General features: G+C 39.8%; 1 protein-coding gene across 1 annotated transcript; it reads left to right on the top strand.

The window, feature by feature from the left end:
- Positions 1-2,112: 2,112 nt before the first annotated feature.
- NRG4 (neuregulin 4) lies at positions 2,113-18,726 on the top strand. The gene is made up of 4 exons (XM_010132247.1): positions 2,113-2,122; positions 6,125-6,218; positions 13,976-14,125; positions 18,633-18,726. Exons 1-4 carry the CDS (start codon positions 2,113-2,115, stop codon positions 18,724-18,726), a joined length of 348 nt encoding a protein of 115 aa, XP_010130549.1.
- The last annotated feature ends 826 nt before the right edge of the window (positions 18,727-19,552 follow it).

Raw genomic sequence — 19,552 nt, 5'->3', positions numbered from 1 at the left:
CTACAGAACAGTAGGCCAGGATGTCCATCACGTTTGCAAGCGTTGCGTGACGTGCAGACACACAGAGTTTATGCCTCATTCAGTAAAGCACTTGAACGTGCTTTAACTCAGTGATTTAGGATACGGTTAACTCTAAACATGTGATTTGAATTCTATCCTAAATCGAAGCCCTTGTTAACAGATTCAGACTGCAAAGATAATAATATATAAAGATGCTATAAGGGCTCTACAGATGCTCAAGACTTTCAAGTAGTTGGAAGAGGCTGGAAAGGAGATGCGAGATCTCCTTTTTTGCAGTAGCAAAATCAAGTTATTTTGTCTGTTCAAGGACCCATATCCTAGTTAAATCTGGTAAAGGAGCTAATCTGAAATTTAAGTTATATATCCTAGTTCTGTTTTCTGTTATGAGAGCTATTGGCTAATAGACAGTTTTGTAGAGCATTCTGAAAAAAAGGCAAGTAAATTAAAAATGACTGCATGCTCCAGTAAAACACAAATTTAAATCAGATTTGTGACTGCTGCATATAGTATTTTTATGATGCAATTTATATATACCACATCCTGTGAATGTTTTAAATTCAGCAGTACATTGTAATACTGGTAACCCTGGAAAAATGTACAAGTGGTTCTGTGAGCTTGATGGGGTGTTACCCTATTCTGTGCTTGGCCTCTGCGCGCGTTTGTCTTTGTTGTGACCTCACCCACATTGCACTATATATGTGAATTTGAAGTCTTTTTAACATACACATAGAAACCAGATCCTGACTGCTAAAAAAGCCATCTCCAGGATGATTATTTCTGTTAAAAACAGGATTTTAGTTCCGAAGTGAGTCATGCTGGTTTGTTTCTTTGTGCCACGTACTGTGTGAATTGTACTTGGCTGTGAACACAAAGTAAGCAAAGTTGCGTAGCTGTGGGACAGCCCAAGAGGACAGCCTCTGGGTGGGGACCTTGCCCTTACAGCCCGCTATCGCAGGGAGCTGCCAGTGCAGATTTTCTTGTGTGGACGGGACACTTAAATGAGCTGGAGAAGCCATTTGAGGTACCATGAAAAACAGAACTGTCTGCTTATTCAGTAAGTACAAATGCATTATACCTTCTGAAATGGGCCTCTGCAGAAAGCTGCCTTTCTGTTACTAAAAGCTGAAGTACAGGAAAGTATTTCTGGTAAAGCTGATAATTTATTTTATTTGATCTTTTCACGAGAAAAAAAAAATTCTTCCAATATATGTATTTACTTCTATGTACACTTTAAAGTATAATTAGGGAAAAAAGAGCAAACTTTAAAAAATAAGATCTATCATGTTGTTCTTGCTCAGTAACCTACTTGGCACAATAAACCTTGACTCTGTCTTCCAAGAAAACAGAATATAGCAATGTTAGATGGTTACAGAATTGGCATGTCTACAGAGTAAGTTTCTTTTTAGCAGTGTCAAGCAAAGACTGGTTTCTGTCCAGGCAGAGAGCTTCTCTTCCGTATTTTAAAATAATTGTACAAGTCTTGACCTTGCTGACTTCTGCTAAATTCATGGACTATGTCACTAACTTCACCTGACATCCAGGCATGAGAAACACTCATGTGAAACTCACACATTCTCTCTGAGAAATTACAAACTGGGAAGTTCTTATTTGTAAATGCAAAAATTCTACCACCAAGACTGTACCTGACTGAATAATTACCAGTCTGAGGACTGGTTCAATTGTATGTGCTGTCTTTCAAGGTACAATTGTCAATTCAATTAGCTAGCCAGAAAAAATAATTTGAATTGCCTCAAAGCGTCAGGTGTTACAACTCTGAATACGCATGGCAGTTCGACAAAAACTCGTCGTTTAAACGCACTTTAGTGTGGATTTGGTTTTGCTCTATCCTACTGTCCTTGGCAGCTCACTGATTAATGGAACTTACATATAATACCACAGTATATTACTGTCAAGGTACCAACGTCTTAGCAGCAACACCGAAAGATGCATTCCCGTACCTATTTCTTCAGGTCACTAGGATTAAAAAGTCACTAGGATTAAAAATGACATGCTACATTTATATCTTTGTCTTTAGGTGCCGTTTCAGAAGAATAGCCTCTGACCAAGAATAAAAATTGTTGTCGAAATAATATGCGAACAGGTAATTTCTTCCGAGTCTTTGCTTGGATGTGTATACATTTAGAATTAGAATTCATTAAAATTGCATTGATTTTGACAGCTGCCACTGGGATTGTCACAATTGCTTCACAGTCAGCAAACCGGAGTTCACCGGTCAGTGGTGCAAACTCTCTAAGGAGGTGTTTGATCAATCCTAACGTTCCACAGATCGTCATTGATTAGGACACAGGCCAAAGCTGCCTCAAGAGAGGCATCATGCACCAACCCTTTACCTTCTGTCAATGTTTCCTGCTCCTCCCCCTTCCCTTTTTTGTTTTAGCAGACTTCAGCATTAGACAGTCTGTAGTATTTTAGCCTCTGGACTAGGCAGGACAGCTGAGTCAACACCTGGATTATCAAGGCTGGCTTGGGTCTTTGTGGGTTAAGGTGGTGTTGAGCCTTTATTTGTTTTTCTTTGTCACAGATAGGACGGTCAGGTTACAAAAGCTTGCAATGCAAACAGACAGGACAGTTTAGGGACAGGGTTTTGCTCATGTCCTCACAAAGAATAATTAAGAATCAGTGTATTTAGAGGCTCTCCTCTATTACCTCTGCCAGTTTTAAGTAGTCAGAGTCTACTGGTAGAAAGAAGAATCTTTTTCATTCCTCTTCACTTCTCCTCTTACCAAAACCCAGCTTTTTCTAAAAGTAACTTTTGTGTCCTACTTCTCTTTATTTAATCTCTCACATAGAAGGATATATCAAAATTCATAGAACATTTGTTGATAAGTTTCTACCACTGTATTAAATGAAAAGCTAAATCTTTTGTAATTTTTTTTAATCACCCATCATCACTTGACTTGGTAACTTTTCTACCTTCATTATGGGAGTCTGATGCAGTATACATTTGACTTTCAAAGCACACAATTTGCATTTTTAGATTAATATAATGTATTGACTTACCTCGTGAAATGTAACTGAGTTTTGGCTTGAATTGAACTCATTCTCCATTTTTCATCATTGACTGTAAATTTAAATGGATAAACTGTTGCTTTTGTACTTTCTTGTCTACAAACACAGAGCTGTAGCTTTCAAATTAGATCCACACTACTGCATTTCAGTAAAGTGTGTTTGAAGTACAATAATACATATTTTGGTATTGTAGCAAAAGCCACTACTACTAGTAGTTAATTTTTTTCTAGTGTTAAGAGCATCTTGAATTTTCTTTTCTTTCATAATTTTGTCATCTACTTTATACTGTATTACTCTGGTACTTTCAATAAGTAGTAGCAGAGTATTAACACACAAAATAGAACTAACGAAGAGCGCAGCTGGGTGGAAAACGGGGCACCTGGTCTACGTGGACATACATAGAGGTTTCTTCAAATACCTCATTACTGGTAAAAGTAATGTTACTGGTTTCCCCTTAGCACTGAAAAGAAGTCTAGCTCCAGAAAGAAGCAGCCTGTAGAGAAATTGTCCGTAATTACAATCCAAAAGGTTCTCAAGGCTTCCGAGGCACTCTGTTCTCTCTCTCCACCCCTCTCACTTTTCTCTAAAAGGCCTAAGACAGTACCTGAGGTATTTTGCCAGGACAGAAATGTCTAGTTGGGCTGCAGGCTGGTCCTCAAGACACAGATCACACCACAACAGTGAGAGAATCATTCTTGCAAATGTTCTGAGGTCTGGATGACTTGAGGCATTTAGTTTTCTTCAGTAGTTTACCACTGTGCCAGTGTGAGACAGGCCTATTTCTGCATGTAGATGAAGAAAAGAAGTAGAGCCATAAGACAGGATTTTAAGGAGGTTAACAAGTTCTCATTAATTCTCATGAGATTTTTTCTGAAGGCTACCCACAAGCTGTCTAAAGGGATTTTTCCAGAGGGCCTACCTTCTATCATCTCGTTCTTCCATAGGGTAGAGTTTCAACACCACACAACTCCCTCAGATGCTTAATAGTGTTGAGAGCAGGTTAAAGTTGAGTTTTGCTTTTCCTCTTGTTTCTTACAATTGTATAGATAACCTGGTACACTGTTCACGCATTCAATACCCTCTTTTCATTCAAGGGAGGATGTAGCCTTCAATTTAATTACACTGTTACAGCAATTCCAGTGTTACATTTGAATAGACTAAAATAATTTATAGTTCTTGTTTAAAAACTTGCTTGTTTTTTTCTGTTACCATTTTATTCCTATTGCAACTATACTGTTACCCATGCAAAATAATTTTAAAAGTCTTTTAATAATGAACTTCCAGTAAATGAATTGCCATTAGACAAATACAGAAAGCTGTAGAGTTGAAAGAAATTTCCATTAACTTGTAACAAGAATACAGGTTTCTGTTATGCCACATCCTGAGCCAATGCAACAAGGTCAAACACAAGCAATCTTTCCAGCCTTACCTTCCACTCCTCCAGCTTCCCAATTTATCTGCACACATGCTAAAAGGTCCAGTTACCATTTGGATGCTAGCACTGATAACAAGAACACGAAACTGAATTCCTGTTGAGCTCTGTGGTCTAACTGCCTTCGCCTTAAAGTAATATAAGGACTTTACTCACACTCCTAGGTCAGTATAGAAATGGAAGAAGGTATGAAATGACAGGAGAGGAGTGGAATTACTAGCGATAGTCTAGAGAGCAGGATGCGTGATGGTTTTGTTGCACAGAGTTAGAAGTAGAAGCTTCTGGTGCACAGGGTTAGAAGTAGCTAAGCTTTTCTGCTACATTTTTTTACTCCTTAAAAAAGTCAGGTTTCTTTTATAGACAAAGCTGTAGAAATTCACTCTAGGGCAGAATGTCTTATGGCCATACTTCTCACTTTTTTTCTGCAGGAATAAACTCTTTTTCCTAAAGGACAAATAAGAAAATTAAAAGCTTGCTTCCTCTTAAACAACACTACATTTTGCACAGAGCATGTCTCCTACACATAAATAGTGAGGCAGCAGAATTCTTACTTTCAGAGCTTCTGGGAGAAATAGCAGCAAAACCAACACCTAAAGTGTGAGGTAACACATGATTCTCACGCTTGTGATGTCAGAAGACTCCTCTGTTTTTCTTTTGATTGAGATACTGTGGGCTCATAAGATTGAATGTATAAAACTATACATGCATATATAAAAAATGTGTTACTGATGCATTAAATGTATCATAAATATATGCAGTCCAACTGCCAAATCCAGACTGCTTTCAAAAGGAGTGAAATGGTACAGTTAGATACTCCTTTTTAAGCATGCAATGGACAGCTGCTGCTACAGGTGCCAACATTAGTATCCTGTATTGGGGGTTTTATTAAGTGTCTAATTCTGCTTAACACACTAACAATTCATGTAAGAAGCCTGAGGAAAAAGCCTGAGAGCTGTGGAAATTACACTGCAACAGGCAGTCTTCCACATGAGTGCCACTTCACAGCCTAGCTCCTCCACCGGTTGTCAAAAAATGGAGTGGGAAAACCTGGTGGTGTCCAACTGTGCTGTGATTCAGCTCTGAATGCAGCCCGGCGCAGTCTCAGAATGTCCCGGGCCCCATCTGAGACTGTTCTGGGTTTATCTGTACTAACTCTGATTCTCTCACAGAAGCTAGTTAGGCTAAGTTTGTGGCTCTGGAACAGGGCAAACTAGAATTCATGTAGGTCATGATTTGAATAACTGTACTCAGTATGGTTTGTGGTTGTGAAAGGCAAGTGAGGCGATGGAGAATTGAAAAGTTCCTCTCGCTGCAAGAGAAACTTCTCATCTATTCATATAATTTAGATGCTTCACGTCTGACATGGTGATAAATTTGTGATCTTCTTGCATATTGTTACATGAAATAATTCTGCAGACAGCTAGGGCTGGCCTGGAAGGGAAGACTGATAACCTACTTATTCATAGGGTGTATTTGTCTGGGTGTGGTGGTTTGTTTTGGGGGGGTTGCTGGTTGTTCTTGTTTTGTTTTTTTTTTTAAAGGAAGCCACCCTGACTCCCCAAAAGTATAATTAAGATCTCCTTCTATTGATAAAAATACAGAAGTCTCTATTTTTCTCTGTGTTTTGGTCTTATTTTTAAGATCATGAAGAACTCTGTGGCACCAGTTATGGATCTTTTTGTCTAAATGGAGGGATTTGTTATATGATTCCTACTGTATCCAGCCCATTCTGCAGGTCAGTGTAACTGAAGTTTTGTGGGTTTTAAGTACTGGACAGTAGCTGTCTGAAGACTATGTCTCCATTTTGTTTCTTTAAGAAATTACTGTTAAAACATTATATGAAAGAAAATACCTCTTACCTATGTCTGTTCCGAATTCTGTAATTCATGCTCAGATTGCTTACCTAGCTTGCAGAGACATGAAATACGAGAAAAAATAAACACGTATACTTGTTTGACAGGTGCAACAGTACTCAGTTACGTTTGCATTCAGGATGAGATCTATATTTAGAGCCATATTTCCTCCCCTCATTACAATACAGCAAGGAACAAAACACCCTTTGCCTCGTGGAGTACAGACCGTAGGAAAGGCATTCAGAAAGGCAAAGACATTCCCAGTTTTTCTTCTAGGTGAATTGTATTGCAGAAATTCTTGCAACTTAAAATGGCTTGACACGAACAAAATGAGGAGGTGCAAAAGGAATATAATCTTTTAAAAGGAAAAAAGAAAGTCATTCAAGACTGACTATATTCTCTGAATGGCACTGAAATACTGAAAGGGCAGCTTTGCAGTGACAGCCATTCTTCTTTCTGAAGCCCGTGTAGCACACTGGAAAAAAGCACTTCCGGCTTTTTGCATGTGCATACATTTCCTGAATAAATACAGCCCTACCCTTTTATATTCTCTTTTACCAAGACATGAGAAGATGCTAAAATAAATTCTAACTTCTTATGGCTCTGCATTTACTCTGCATTCCAAGTGACCGTTCATGAAAATAAATCATGGTTAATTTATTTGGTTTACTTAACATAATAACAGGCATTTAGTCACCTATTACATCCACTTAAGGATATTACCTTTCTTTCTTCCACGGCAACTTCTGCACCCTCTTCAGTCTTGACCTATAACTAATGATAACTGGATGAAACAGTTGAAGAAGGAAACAACATCTTTTCTAAGATGCCTAATTAAAGTCTGTCCTTCTTTCTTGGGACAGCTCAATTTAAACATTTAAACTCAAGCATGTAAACACAGCAGATGAGGAGAGAAGAGGCAATTGTGGTAAATGCTCACTGAAAATACATACACGGCATATCCCTGTCATGAAGCATACTGTCCAATGTCACAGGGTGCATCAGGTCGAGAAGGGAGGACAACGCTCAGAAGCGCTGTATGAAGATCGTTTATTCTAACTAACTGCTAAACCTTGCAAGCTGATGAGATGTAAAATGAATACCACACACACAACAAGTCAAATACGTTGAAATCTGCGTGGTTTTTTCCAGAAGGAATCCCATATTATTGATATTAAAACACTTAAATGAAAGGAATGGTTAGACTAAACAGCAGCCATTACACAGTTTCAGAGCACCCTCTCAACTATTGCTAGACGGTGTAAGGAGGAAGGTGAGTTTAATGCAATAACTGTAACTATGAAGTAACAAATACTCAGAACGATTCATTCTCCAGGAGCACAGGGTATCAGTGTAGGCAACTTCCACTTTAAAAGGCTCCAAATGAAGTAATTTGTAATTCAGGTACTGGAGGATTTTATAATCTGCTGAAGCAGAAAAGTAACATCTTAAGAGCATTTCTGTTATACTCAGGCAATCTTACTGCATTTCAATTATCAAGTATTTTTCTTCTGTATCTAGTGGATGATTATGAAGTTACAAGGGTTTAAATAGCAGCATTCTATTTAAGCATGTCCTCATTCTAAGCATGTTCCTTAATCAGTCAGAGAAGGCTAATTATAGATGAGAAAGGTTTTGTTTACACACAGATATCTTAGTAATCAGCAGTGATGTGAATAGAAACAACAGAAAAAATGCATCACTATTCAGCAGAATTCAGAAAAATATTTGGTGCTTTGGAACTTCAGGACTGGCGTCATCACACAGTTGCGCAAAGTTTCTTTGCTGCAGGTTTCTACCAAATCCCACCTAAAGCTTCCAAATGTTCTGAAATGATCATCTCCCGCCAACAGAAAAATGGAATCAATTTCAGAATCCAAGGCTGGATGAGTGTTACTGCAGCGTCGTTTAAAAGGAGAAAATGGAGCACAAACAGACTAAAACGATAAAAATACCTTAAAACACCTTGGCCTTGATGTGCTACTTACTTACACAAACGTGTTGTGCTAAATGCAGTTAGTCCAGATTGCCTGATGCAACATCATTGGAAGTAATTTCACGACGTATTTAGGAAAATTGTGTCAGTCTTTAGAAATAGGTATTTTGTAGCATGCTAACAAATTAAGAGCCACTGTTTACTTTTGGAATTTCAGTTATTTTTACCACTCAGAAACAGACATAAATACAAGGGAGAGATTTAATAGAAAAAAAAATTCATTGACCCCCATCCCCTGTGCAACATTAGCAAATTTTAAATACTGCTGATGTGTGTTTAAAACATGAAGGTGCTCAGCTGCCAGCTTGCCTCATTCTTTTCCTAACAATGACTTGATGTTCTCAGCAGCAGAAGGCGCACCTGTCACCATGAACAAGATGAGCTTCCAAGCCAGGAATGCTCAAATGAACTAAACAAACATGCAGCAGAATGGAGAAGGATGGAAAAGCGGCTGCTCAGGTGTATCATAAAACATGAGGCTGAAAGGTTTGCCTCAGCCCCTGATGAACAGCTGTCCCCCAGCCACTAATTACTGCAGTGAAGCACGAAGTGAAGACTCTGCTCTCTGAGGGGAAGCTCTGGTACTTCCATTTTGTTTCACACGTGGCAGATTCCCGAGAGCCGCCTTTCGGTATTTCAGACAAAATACAGATGGTCTAAGACCACAGGAGCACAGCACCTTGCGTCTGAGGGCAGTACACGCAGAAATGAACGCTCTCCTTTTGAGGAAGGGATCATATTCTGCAGAGGGCAGTGTGTTCAGGGGAAGGGATCATATTCTGCAGAGGACAGTGCATTCAGGCTAAGTACTGCAAGAGACAGAGGCAGACCTTGGAAATCTCCTCCCTGAAATTCCTATGTATGGTTACGGGATATCTCTACTTTCCCCTTCCTTTCTCCTACCCCAATCCAGTCTCTCCTCCACCTTTCCTAAACTAATCCATTAAATCCCGTGCAAATTCCTTCTGTCATTTTCCATACACCCCACCTTTGTCTGGCTCCTTCTCCAAGATGGGTCCTTCATTCTCTTTTTCAAAGGTCCCCATGAGTGATATACTTGCTGTGCTATGAGCCTTCAGAGTACACACACAGTGAAGGGCTTCCCGCTCACCTGGGCTTCTCTTCTTTCTCTGTCTCCAAAACTATACTTATGCATACCCTAGGCTCTTCTGAAAACAAAGTGTCCAATTACTATTTTTCAATTCTGCTTTCGGCTTGAAAGGTAGGAACAAAAGTTAGAATACCCATCAAAGGTACAGCCAAAAAAAGTCACTAATTAAAGTTTATTTCTAATAGGACATAAAATATAAAATGCAACATTATGTGTTTGAAAAGTATTAGTGATCAGAATTAATATCACTGCCAGATACGGGAAAGCTTGCCCTATAAACACATAGCTAGGGGAGTTCTAGGGGAAAATAACCCACACTTTCAACTTCTCTCCAGTAGTAGCATGGTTTGATTTTACTCCCCATGGATATGAAAGCAGCTTCAGGTTTTGAAACTCCTCTGAATACAAAACTTTTTAAAAAGCTGCTCAGGGCTTCCAATTACCTTGCCATTGCTTATTCACTTTGGCTTTAAATTCTTTTTCGTACTTACTAGATGCCCTTATAGCGTGTGGACTAGGACGACTTCTCGGAGCCTGCTACAGACTGTAGATTATGGCGATTTTGAAGCTATCAGCCATGTAATATGAATTGCACTGACAAGCGGATAAGTTTCCAGCTGTCTTTCTCTGCTTTGTATTTACATGCAAGTTAATTTTTATACCAAGAAACATCCAGGTTTTTACTGACTAAAGGACGACAAAATGAGAATGAAAGCCAAGACTCTTGTGGTATAATACTAAGCAAGGGGAGTCTGTGTGCGTACTCGACTCAAATCCTGCTTGCACTGTTAAAGTCTGTCCCATGCTTGCTTAGGGCACCCAGCGTAGAGGCTGCAAGAGAAACCTTGCCTACCTTCTTACCTGAATCAGATCACTCACATTGTCTCATGAATTGCATCTGCACAGAGACAGCAGTAACGCCTGGTGTTGCTGGAGGGCTGTAACGCTTATATTTTAGTTACTGATCAGATTGTAAAGGATCAATACAACTGCAGACCTGCTGGTCATCTCCTGACATCTCATCCAATGGAATCGCTTTCTGTCCATCTTGTACTGATGCTGGTATGGGTAGTTTTGATCAATAGCCTATGTTGAAAGATTCCAGATACTCTGTTAGTGTCCTGTCTCCAGCGTAGCTCCTCTAGTAAGTTAGTATACAACAGTAAAGGCTGGCTCGTCTTGTCTGACGAGAGGTGTGGGGGGGTGTGCATGCGTGCGCAGGCATCTAGGAAAGCAGACATCTGGATGCTCTGTGAAAATGGGAGTTCCCAGTCTCACAGCTTTTTGTCCAACACTTGAAGGCTGTTGTCTTTCAACTCCAATTGAATTAGAAATTCTCATTTCTTAGAGGAGGAAAGGCCTTTTTTCCCTTTTAAAGAAGGGCCATTTAAAGCCAACAGGCAGCATGTACTGAAACAGCAGGCTAACAGCATGCAGGTGAAGTGCAACAGCAACACCTGCCTTAGTGACCGCGAGTCTTAGTTAGTGTAACACCCTCTTACCAGAGCCTAGAAGCAGGCTTCTCTGTCCTTCGCCCATATTTGTTCAGGTGCAGAAGTACAGTGCAGCTGCCACATGAACAACTACCAGTGTGCCACGCTGAACTGGTGCTCTACTTTTAAGCATCCCTTATAAACAAGATAAACTGTGTGAGTGGCTGCTGACTTTTAAGGCTGTGTATAGTAAGACTGACTACCTCTGGGAGACACTACGTAGATACCATCAGCCTGGACTGTGTTCATAGCTCACACACTTGTTAGAGGCCACTTTTCTGTCTTGCTGCAGTCACTGTGGATGTAACTCCACTGAAGTTAGAGCTCTGCTAATGCAACAGGATAAGCGGATCTTCTGAGTGAGTTCCACTGCTAATTACTGAAGTCTGCTTAGTTTCTTTCCCATTGATTTTAGGAAAGGACTTCCACGAGGAACCTTTCCCTCTCTTGGTTGTCTTTAAAGCATCAGTAGCTTCTGTATTTAACATAGCCCTTCACCTGTTTGTACATCCACACCGATGACTTCTGAAAAGCTCGTGCAAGCCAATAGTTCTGGATTTTCAGAAATGCCCTAACAGTAGCAGAGCCTGTTGGTAGGATCTCAGTAGCTATAATTCAGTTTATTTAAATGTAGCCAAGAGATACCTCATCTCAGTTTCCCGTCTTTATAAAAACCTCCATCATTTTTAGGTTATATGACAGTGTTTTTCAGCAAGTGTCTCAAGACGTCAGCCTAGAGAAAGTAGATGGGTAGCTTTGTAATCCCTAATCCACTGCACACAGTTAAACAGACTCTATCAAATTGGCAAGGCATGGAGAACACGTTTCTAAAACTCGGTTTTGTTACATCCAGGAAGAATTAACAGTTTCGGCATCCAAGATGTTTAAGTTTTGTATTTTTTTAGTGTAGGCCTTTTTCCCTTTTCTATAACCTTGGATTCACAGTGGCTATAGTGTTCCCTGTACAGTCTTAGGCCTTCTGGCTCCCTCCCCTCTTGAACTCTTGTGACTGCTTTAAGCGTCTTGGGTCTGTTCTCTCTTTGGTAGAAAGTGGCTACAATCTCTTGTAGCCTTTTTGCTATGCTATCATCACATTCTCAAGTTTTTGTACTGTCTTCTGCTGAACATGAACACGACTTCCATGCACTGTTCTTGCCAACTCACTCTACTGTATCACTGGCCCGTCACTTCATCCCATATGCAACTCTGTTCAGCTAGAAGGACTGTCTCTTCTTTCTCCTGCTTCATTTTTCTCTTTAGGCTACTGACTTACTCCCTTTATGCTCACTCTCTAGAACTTTTCCATGAGCCTTAATCTGATGCCAAAACCTATTTATTTTTTCTTCCCGTATCATTTTAGCTTGCATTATTCTCTGGTTTTCACCGGTATTCAAGAATACTTCTATGAATTTTATATTCCATTTTCTATCCCTGTTATTCTATTCAGCTCTCCAAAGCCTTTCTCTCTCACTTGCTAGAGAACAATGCACCACTCAGACTACACTTCTATTCTTAAAGTAGTCTACAGTATTTCAGAAATAGGCCACTGAAATGCCACTATACTTACAGTAAATATCTGGAACATTATCTCAAGCAATCAGAGGAGTCTGCCTACCCTTCCTTCTCCCAGCAGTCAAACACAGCAACTTTAAAAAGTCTCACATTGTCCTTAGTAAATGGTGGCTCTTTCACCAGTTGCACAGCTTTAATGTACGGTGATAATGAAATCTTTTTTCTAGTGTCTGAATCTTCCATTTTATTTCCAAAGGCAAAGAATTAAAAGAAATGATAGTAATTCTTTGTGCCATAGTTTAGACCAGGAGTATGGAACCAGTGGTCCACAATCTCACATCAAGCACGCATGCCGGTATGCTCACAGCGATCCATTGGTCTTCTTTAGATGTGCGAGACAGCTTTCTTTTTTGGCAGTTCCTCCCCACCTTCGTATCCCTCATCTGAAATTACACCTTGCAGCTGCCAATGGCAGTTGAGAACTTCAAGTATGTTACAGAGTTCTGCCTATTTTTCTCAGCTGGAGCCTGAAATTGCTTATGTCACAGATTATTATGACTTCAGTGCCAGAAATAGCAAGAAGGAGCAAGATCTTTAGCAATACAAATAGAAGTAAATTTACATATATCAATGATACATGCAGAATTTAGTTACTGAATTAAGTGCTTTCCATTTTCTGTAATGCAATAAATTCCTTCAGAAAACTTAGCAACATAAGTGCAAATTATAAGACAGATGAAGATTAGTTTAGCTTCAACCTGTCTATTTTTGATTCAGTATGAATAACTAAGCCATTCATTTTATTTTTTTATTGTTGATAAAATATCATACCATGGTAAAATACCCTATTAATTTTAATCCTTTCTTCGGGAGTGTTCAGAAGCTCAGTACATAAAATAAGCATAGTAGAGAAGACTTTGAGCTAGGTGTCTCCAAGAGAGGGTTATTCACCAAGCATGTAACATACCCTGGCATTAATTGTTACACTGCATTTTTGCAGTTTTAGGTGTAATTTTTGGAATTTACGGTGTACTGTGTCTCACGAATTCCCATGTCCCTGATCTGCTTAGCTGACAGTACCAGCTCTTCAACAAACGAAGCTAGAAAGTTACATGGAAGGGGGAAAAGAACACATGACTACTGTGTGAGAGCCAGTGGGATGACTCTAACAGTGAGGACATGGATTTACTGAATTCAGTCTGCCAGTGGGGGAGGCAGGTGTAACTGCAAAGCACACCGTTGTGAACTACACTGTTAATCCAAGGAAGGTATTAAGAAAGATATGGTTTAATATACAAGAGCAGTATGGCTCAGAATGTGAACTTGATGCCCAACGTGCCCAGTTCCCTCTGTTCCAGAAATACGAGGTGAGTGGAAATTCCGTAAGAAACCTTGCAGTGAAGCAAGTATAAACCTTGAACTATGCCACAACGAGTTCTTTCCCCACTCAAGACCAACAGAAGCCTTTGTGCTTTTCATATTAGATGACAAGTTACCGTCTAACCCAGAGAAAACTTGTTTTCCCAGGTGTATTGAGAATTACACAGGAGCCCGTTGTGAGGAAGTTTTGCTGCCCAGCATCAAGTCCCAAACAAAAGGTGACCTGTTTGCAGCTTTCTTGGCTTCACTTCTTCTTCTAGGAGTTCTTATAATTGGAGTATTCTACTTCCTTTGCAGGTAAAAGTGCTTCAGAGTGCTGAAGCTATTTAATCAAGTAGAAATTTCTTCTGGTAATCATGTACTAATTATCTGAATGTAAAAGTATGTAATGAATTATCCATAAGGTTTGTATGGTTATTCAGCATAATTAATGTGGATGTCTCAACTTGTTGCTTGTAGTATTTTACTTCCTGGCTTGTAGTTTTCTCAATGTCTTTTTTAAGCTATTACTTACAGTTGCTTTGTAAAAAATACATGTAGAACACACACTTCTGAGAGATTTTAACGTCTACCTAGAGTTAGTGCTAACATTTTGAAACATTAGCCAACCCTTATTTTGTCCAAAGATTGAGACAAGTAGAAGTAGGAGCAAATTACCCAAGTGCTTAGGGATCAGCAGCCGTTCCACTGCATCAAACTGGCAGCCAAACCAGCTGTGCCATTAGCTCCCAATTCCTTTACGCTCCTGGTTTAAAAAGGAGAACCAAGGAAAGAATCAAATTAACTAACACTTAGAAGAAATCAGAGGGCTAACCCATTGATCCAGGATGATCCATGTTTGAGTGGCATGAAAATGTCCGTGCTAGACAGCAAGTGCTGCAGGTTTGGTTTTAAGAGCATTTTAGGCACATTAGGACTTTGAATGAACGCACATAAGCTGGGATTAAGTTGAGTATTTGATGCCTTACATATATGAGTACAGTATATCAGTACACTTACACCAAACCAAAACTTACCGTCTTCACTTACTCGCTGCATTTTTGTGCGCAAGTCAACCTCCTGTGTCCCCTCTTGGTTTTAGAGTACAGCACTTTCTGTAAGAGCTCACTTTATCATATACTGTTAATATGTATTCATGCCTTTAGGAAGCAGCTTACTAGCCTCAGTAATTCCCAGCCGTCTCAGACTTGCAGTCTCTTCCTCATTCTCCTCTTCCTGCATTTCTCCTTGATTATTATAACCTAAGGTTCTTGCAGATCTGTGCTTTGTTCTCCCACAGTAACATCGCCACAGCAACCTCTCTGATCAGAGCCTTTCAGTGAGATAGCTGCTCTAGTTTTACTTCAACTCAGACACAGAAACGCACCAAATGCCCATTTCCCCCGTAGTTTAATATTTTTAGAAGAGATAGAGAGCATTTGGTAAAACAGTTTGTATCAAAAAACCCCTTGTTGTAGAGGATAACCCCCACCTTAGTCATCCCAGTTAAATTAATCCTGTCTTCACAGTGGAATGCCACAGCGGTTGACCACTAAACATTTGCAGATTACTGTGGTTATTAGAATAGAATACAGCTTTAACTAACTAAAGAAAAATTCACACAAGTCTCATATTGGTATGGAGAGTATTTCTTTAAGAGTAAAGCTTGTCTCTGAGAAAAGAATTCTGCAGAGAGCGCAGAATTCAGAGAGTAATCTGTGAAAAGATCCCTTTCCTCCTGCATACAGTAAAATGAGGGGAAGGCTGGAGACAACAATCTACTGAGTTTTTTGGTCAAAGAGCCTTGCATTGCAAAGTCCACACGCTTAGTCAACTCAGTCTTAACATGTTACCCTTGAACTTAACTTACATACCAGACTAGCTGGGGAAGTCTCACAAAACCATGATCAATTGCTACAGTGTAAAGAAAACATAACTGGCTAAAATGATCTTGTCTTACCTGTACACTTCAGAGGCTGACAGACACAATCATCCTCTGCTCAAGAACTCATCTGTAAAAGACACACTTGACATGTAAAAGTTCTTCTCTCCTGACTGAAGTGACCAACGTACAAGAGGAGTCTCAAGTGAATCCTTTCATCTACTCCTCTCTTTTCAGCTATAAACAAGGATTATTGCTAGCAGCTGTCAATAATATTATTACGCACACGCACCGCACCCCCCCACACCAATTTGATCTATTTTCTGGAAGAAGGTGGAACTGAGGCTTGTCAGGGTTAGCTGGGAGTTTGTGTCATCCTTGACTCGTCTACTTGACAGGATATATTAAATGTAAAATGTTAAGAAAAATATTGTGCTGTCAAGTTTCCACTATTACAGTTTATTAACAAGTATTTTTGATCCAGAATCAGAAAGCAGAGAGTTTCTCCCCCTATTGCATGTTAGCGAGCATTGCTGTGGTTCTTGCAGCAGACGATTCTGGTATGGTTTTAGTGGAAACAGTAACACAGTCTGGAGGGATGCAGTAGAGGAGACATCCATTGCAATTTAGGATACAGAAACTGAATCCCTAAAATTATACATCAGCTCTTCCAAAATTTAAGAAGTCAGTGCTCCATTTTTCTTGGCTCTGTCATCACTTGTACCCCACTTCCCTTCCACATCTCTTTCCTCTCAGACTGTTTGGGGCACTTTTCAGGACCAGGCCTGTGCACGTGCGTTTAACGCTCCCTACAAACATCCATTCAGCACACAAGGGTGGAGAGAAAAGATTTATTGCTCTGCTTATAAAAACCAAATCATAAGTAACAGTGAAAGTAACCTATAAAAGAAAAGGGTTGCATAGGAAAAGCTTTGGGTGAACAGTGGCAAAAAAATCCTTTTATATTTAACTGAGTCATCACATTTTTATCAGCTGAGGATTTATTTTTTCCAATCTGCCAACAATCTGCTGTTAAGCTGATTTCATGCTGTATTTGATTATTCACTAGAATTCATCAAGATGGTATGGTGTGGGAAAGCAAACCTACAAGGAGAAGGGGGACAGAGAATCAGAGATAATGACGAAACAGACAGTATTTGATAGAAACAGAAAGGAACAGCACAGAATGGAGGGAGGGAAGAGGGAGTTGTGATAAAGGACTGGTGATAAAAAAAAGCAGCTTAAAACTGGAAAACATAAGCAGTAGTGCAGGGTTAAACCTCCCACTGCTGCTGAAACCTGGGGAAAAGGCTACTGCAGAGCTCTCTTAGCGAGTCTCAGGTTGACAGAATGTAGTTAGTTAGGTGGTAGAATGAGTAGCTGTGATTTGCTTTCTGAAAAAATGATGAGGAATGTTGTTGTGAGGACTATGCTTTTACATGTCCTCAAAGATGAGTCTTGTAAAACCATTGTATACTGCATTGCTGGAATTCACAGGAATAGTACTGCGCACACCCAAAACCAGTGTGAGCACCAGTTCAGTTCATTAGCTTCCTGTGTTACTTGATCGGGTCTTCTCCAGGAGTGCGGTGTTTCATAGGCAGTAGAGGTTGTGTCTCTGTCTTTACAGAGCTCTGTCTGCTACATTCCTGTAAAAGCTCAGCACACAGAACTATTGCTGTGACTAACTACTGGGATATACTAGAAAAACGGCATCATGCCAACAACTAGATTTTAGCAAAGAGAGTCAGTCACATTGTGATTGTAGAACTTACCCGTACACATATTTTAAATCGGAACTGGGTTTATGAGAGTGATTTGCTATTTAAAATTGAAAAAACTGTCTTGGATTGGAGTGGGCTTCTGTGTGGCGTTACGGCCGAGAGCTGCCTAGCCTGTTAGCAGAGCGGAGAGTACAGAGGCAGAGCAAATCCAGATCTAGCCGCTCTCTATCTTGGAACACACACCCACCCTCCCCCAACAAACAGTACTGATACAGCCTTTCATTCTGACCTGGGGAAACCAGCAGAGCATGCACACGTCCTTGCTGTTACACTGTAGGGAGGTACAAGCAATTACCTACCAGCGGAGGTCCACCTGGCCTTCCCTCTCCAGAAACATACTGCACAAGGGTTACTGGAAGAAGAAGAAAGGTAGCTCATTAGTATAGATCCCACATAAGGCAGTTTTTATTTAAAACCAATATAGAGGCCTGAATGCCACCCACACAGCTTAGAGGAATAGAGAAAACCCCAGGGAAAAGCAAAATAAATCCGCAGTTCACTTCTACACTTCATTATAAGTCCATGTTGAAATGCCAAATCACCTGCAAGGTAGGTGTATGTTGACGAACAGGAACTCAGCCAAAACAACAGGGTCCAGGAATAAAGCCACTGAAGCTGTCCAAGACAACAGACTTTGTGGAGGAGTTGTATCACCCCAGGACACAACCTGGACAGAAAGGAGAATAGCTCATGCCTCTTCGCAAGAGAGCAGATGTCCAATTATTGTTAAAGGAAATGGAAAGAGACAGCAGAGATCAGCTCCATTTCAAAGATCTGTTTCTCCTTAAGAAAGTGTGGAGAATACCACATTACTGATACTTCACTTTCAAATGCTGAAAGAGTTAATGATAAATAATTCTGTGGTATCTACTAATTGTTTAAAAAGACCTGAGAAATCAAACAGGAGCATTAACTTCAGGAGAGAAGCCATGTGGTTCTGAGTGCTGTTCCTGCTTCTGACCGCTGTCCTTCTTCCTCAGCCAGGTACTTCTCAAAAATGTTGGGTTTTAATTAGAAAGTAATTGCAGAAGATCCACATCACTTTTTTCACTGGAAGTATCATAAATTAGTTTGTCTCTGATAACTTGTTTCACTCTGTGTGTTTTGTTTGTGGTTTTTTTTTCCTCCCTGCTGTCTGTTTTTGGTTTCTTACGGTCAGGAAAGCTTCCATTCCAAGGACAGGTTCTTCAGAGTGTGGTGCCAACCTGGTGGAAACCACAAGCAGCAATGGCTGCAACAGTGAGTATATTTAAACGATTGGCCTCGGTAAGGAAGGTGGGGTGGAAGTTTTCTTCAATGAAAAGCATGTTTTGTTTATTTTGCAGAAATAATAACGGAGTAAAGCATTCGAGTGGAAAAATGGCAGAAAAACAACAAGCAGAGGAACCCTAAGAATGCAGTAGCTGAGGATGATGCAGTAAGCAAGATGAGAGAAGAAAGCAGACTGAAATAGGAGGCTTTACTAGTGCGTCGGAGAAGACTGCAACTAAAATATACACATCACACTTCTTAAGAGTTTCTATGTATTTTTGAAGGTGTATCAAATTATACTGAAATCCCTACAATCACTGTAATTTATGCCTGAATTTTGTGAGATTTTTCATGACAAGTTACTGTTTTCAATAATGCACAGCTAGAAGCAAAACCAAAAATTTGGGGTTTTACTGCTTGGGAAATATTAAATAATCTTTTTGTCCCTGCTCAGAGAATATGAGATAACCATAGGGGTTTTAGCGTGAGGTGATACTATGAATTTTTGATAGGATTGTATTTTTTCACCGGCTTGCCCCAGAGGAGTTGAGGACTGTCTTGATTCAAGACTTTCAAAATTTACACCCATGATACATGTTCAGAATTTGGCTTGTTTCAGATAAACTTACCAGATGTAGACAAAACAAAAGTACCTTTCTCCAGCTAATACTGACTACTTTTTTTTTTTTTTTTGTAGTATCAGTAAAACAACACGAGGATGAGGCACCACTGCTAGTATACTGGCCAGTTTCCTGGCTCAGGATTTTAATTAAAATAAAAAAAAAATATTAAGGAAATAGATTGGTAATGGTTAGAAGAAGTTTACTA

This window comes from Buceros rhinoceros, unplaced genomic scaffold, assembly GCF_000710305.1.
Source record: "Buceros rhinoceros silvestris isolate BGI_N320 unplaced genomic scaffold, ASM71030v1 scaffold39782, whole genome shotgun sequence".
Taxonomy (NCBI): domain Eukaryota; kingdom Metazoa; phylum Chordata; class Aves; order Bucerotiformes; family Bucerotidae; genus Buceros; species Buceros rhinoceros.
This window is presented reverse-complemented; position numbering and strand designations above follow the sequence as displayed.

What these genes read in the sequence shown, in the direction of transcription:
- NRG4 (XM_010132247.1), top strand. An exon ending in GTATCCAGCCCATTCTGCAG is followed by an intron (nt 6,219 to 13,975) that starts GTCAGTGTAACT and finishes TTGTTTTCCCAG; the next exon opens with GTGTATTGAGAATTACACAG. An exon ending in GTATTCTACTTCCTTTGCAG is followed by an intron (nt 14,126 to 18,632) that starts GTAAAAGTGCTT and finishes TCTTACGGTCAG; the next exon opens with GAAAGCTTCCATTCCAAGGA.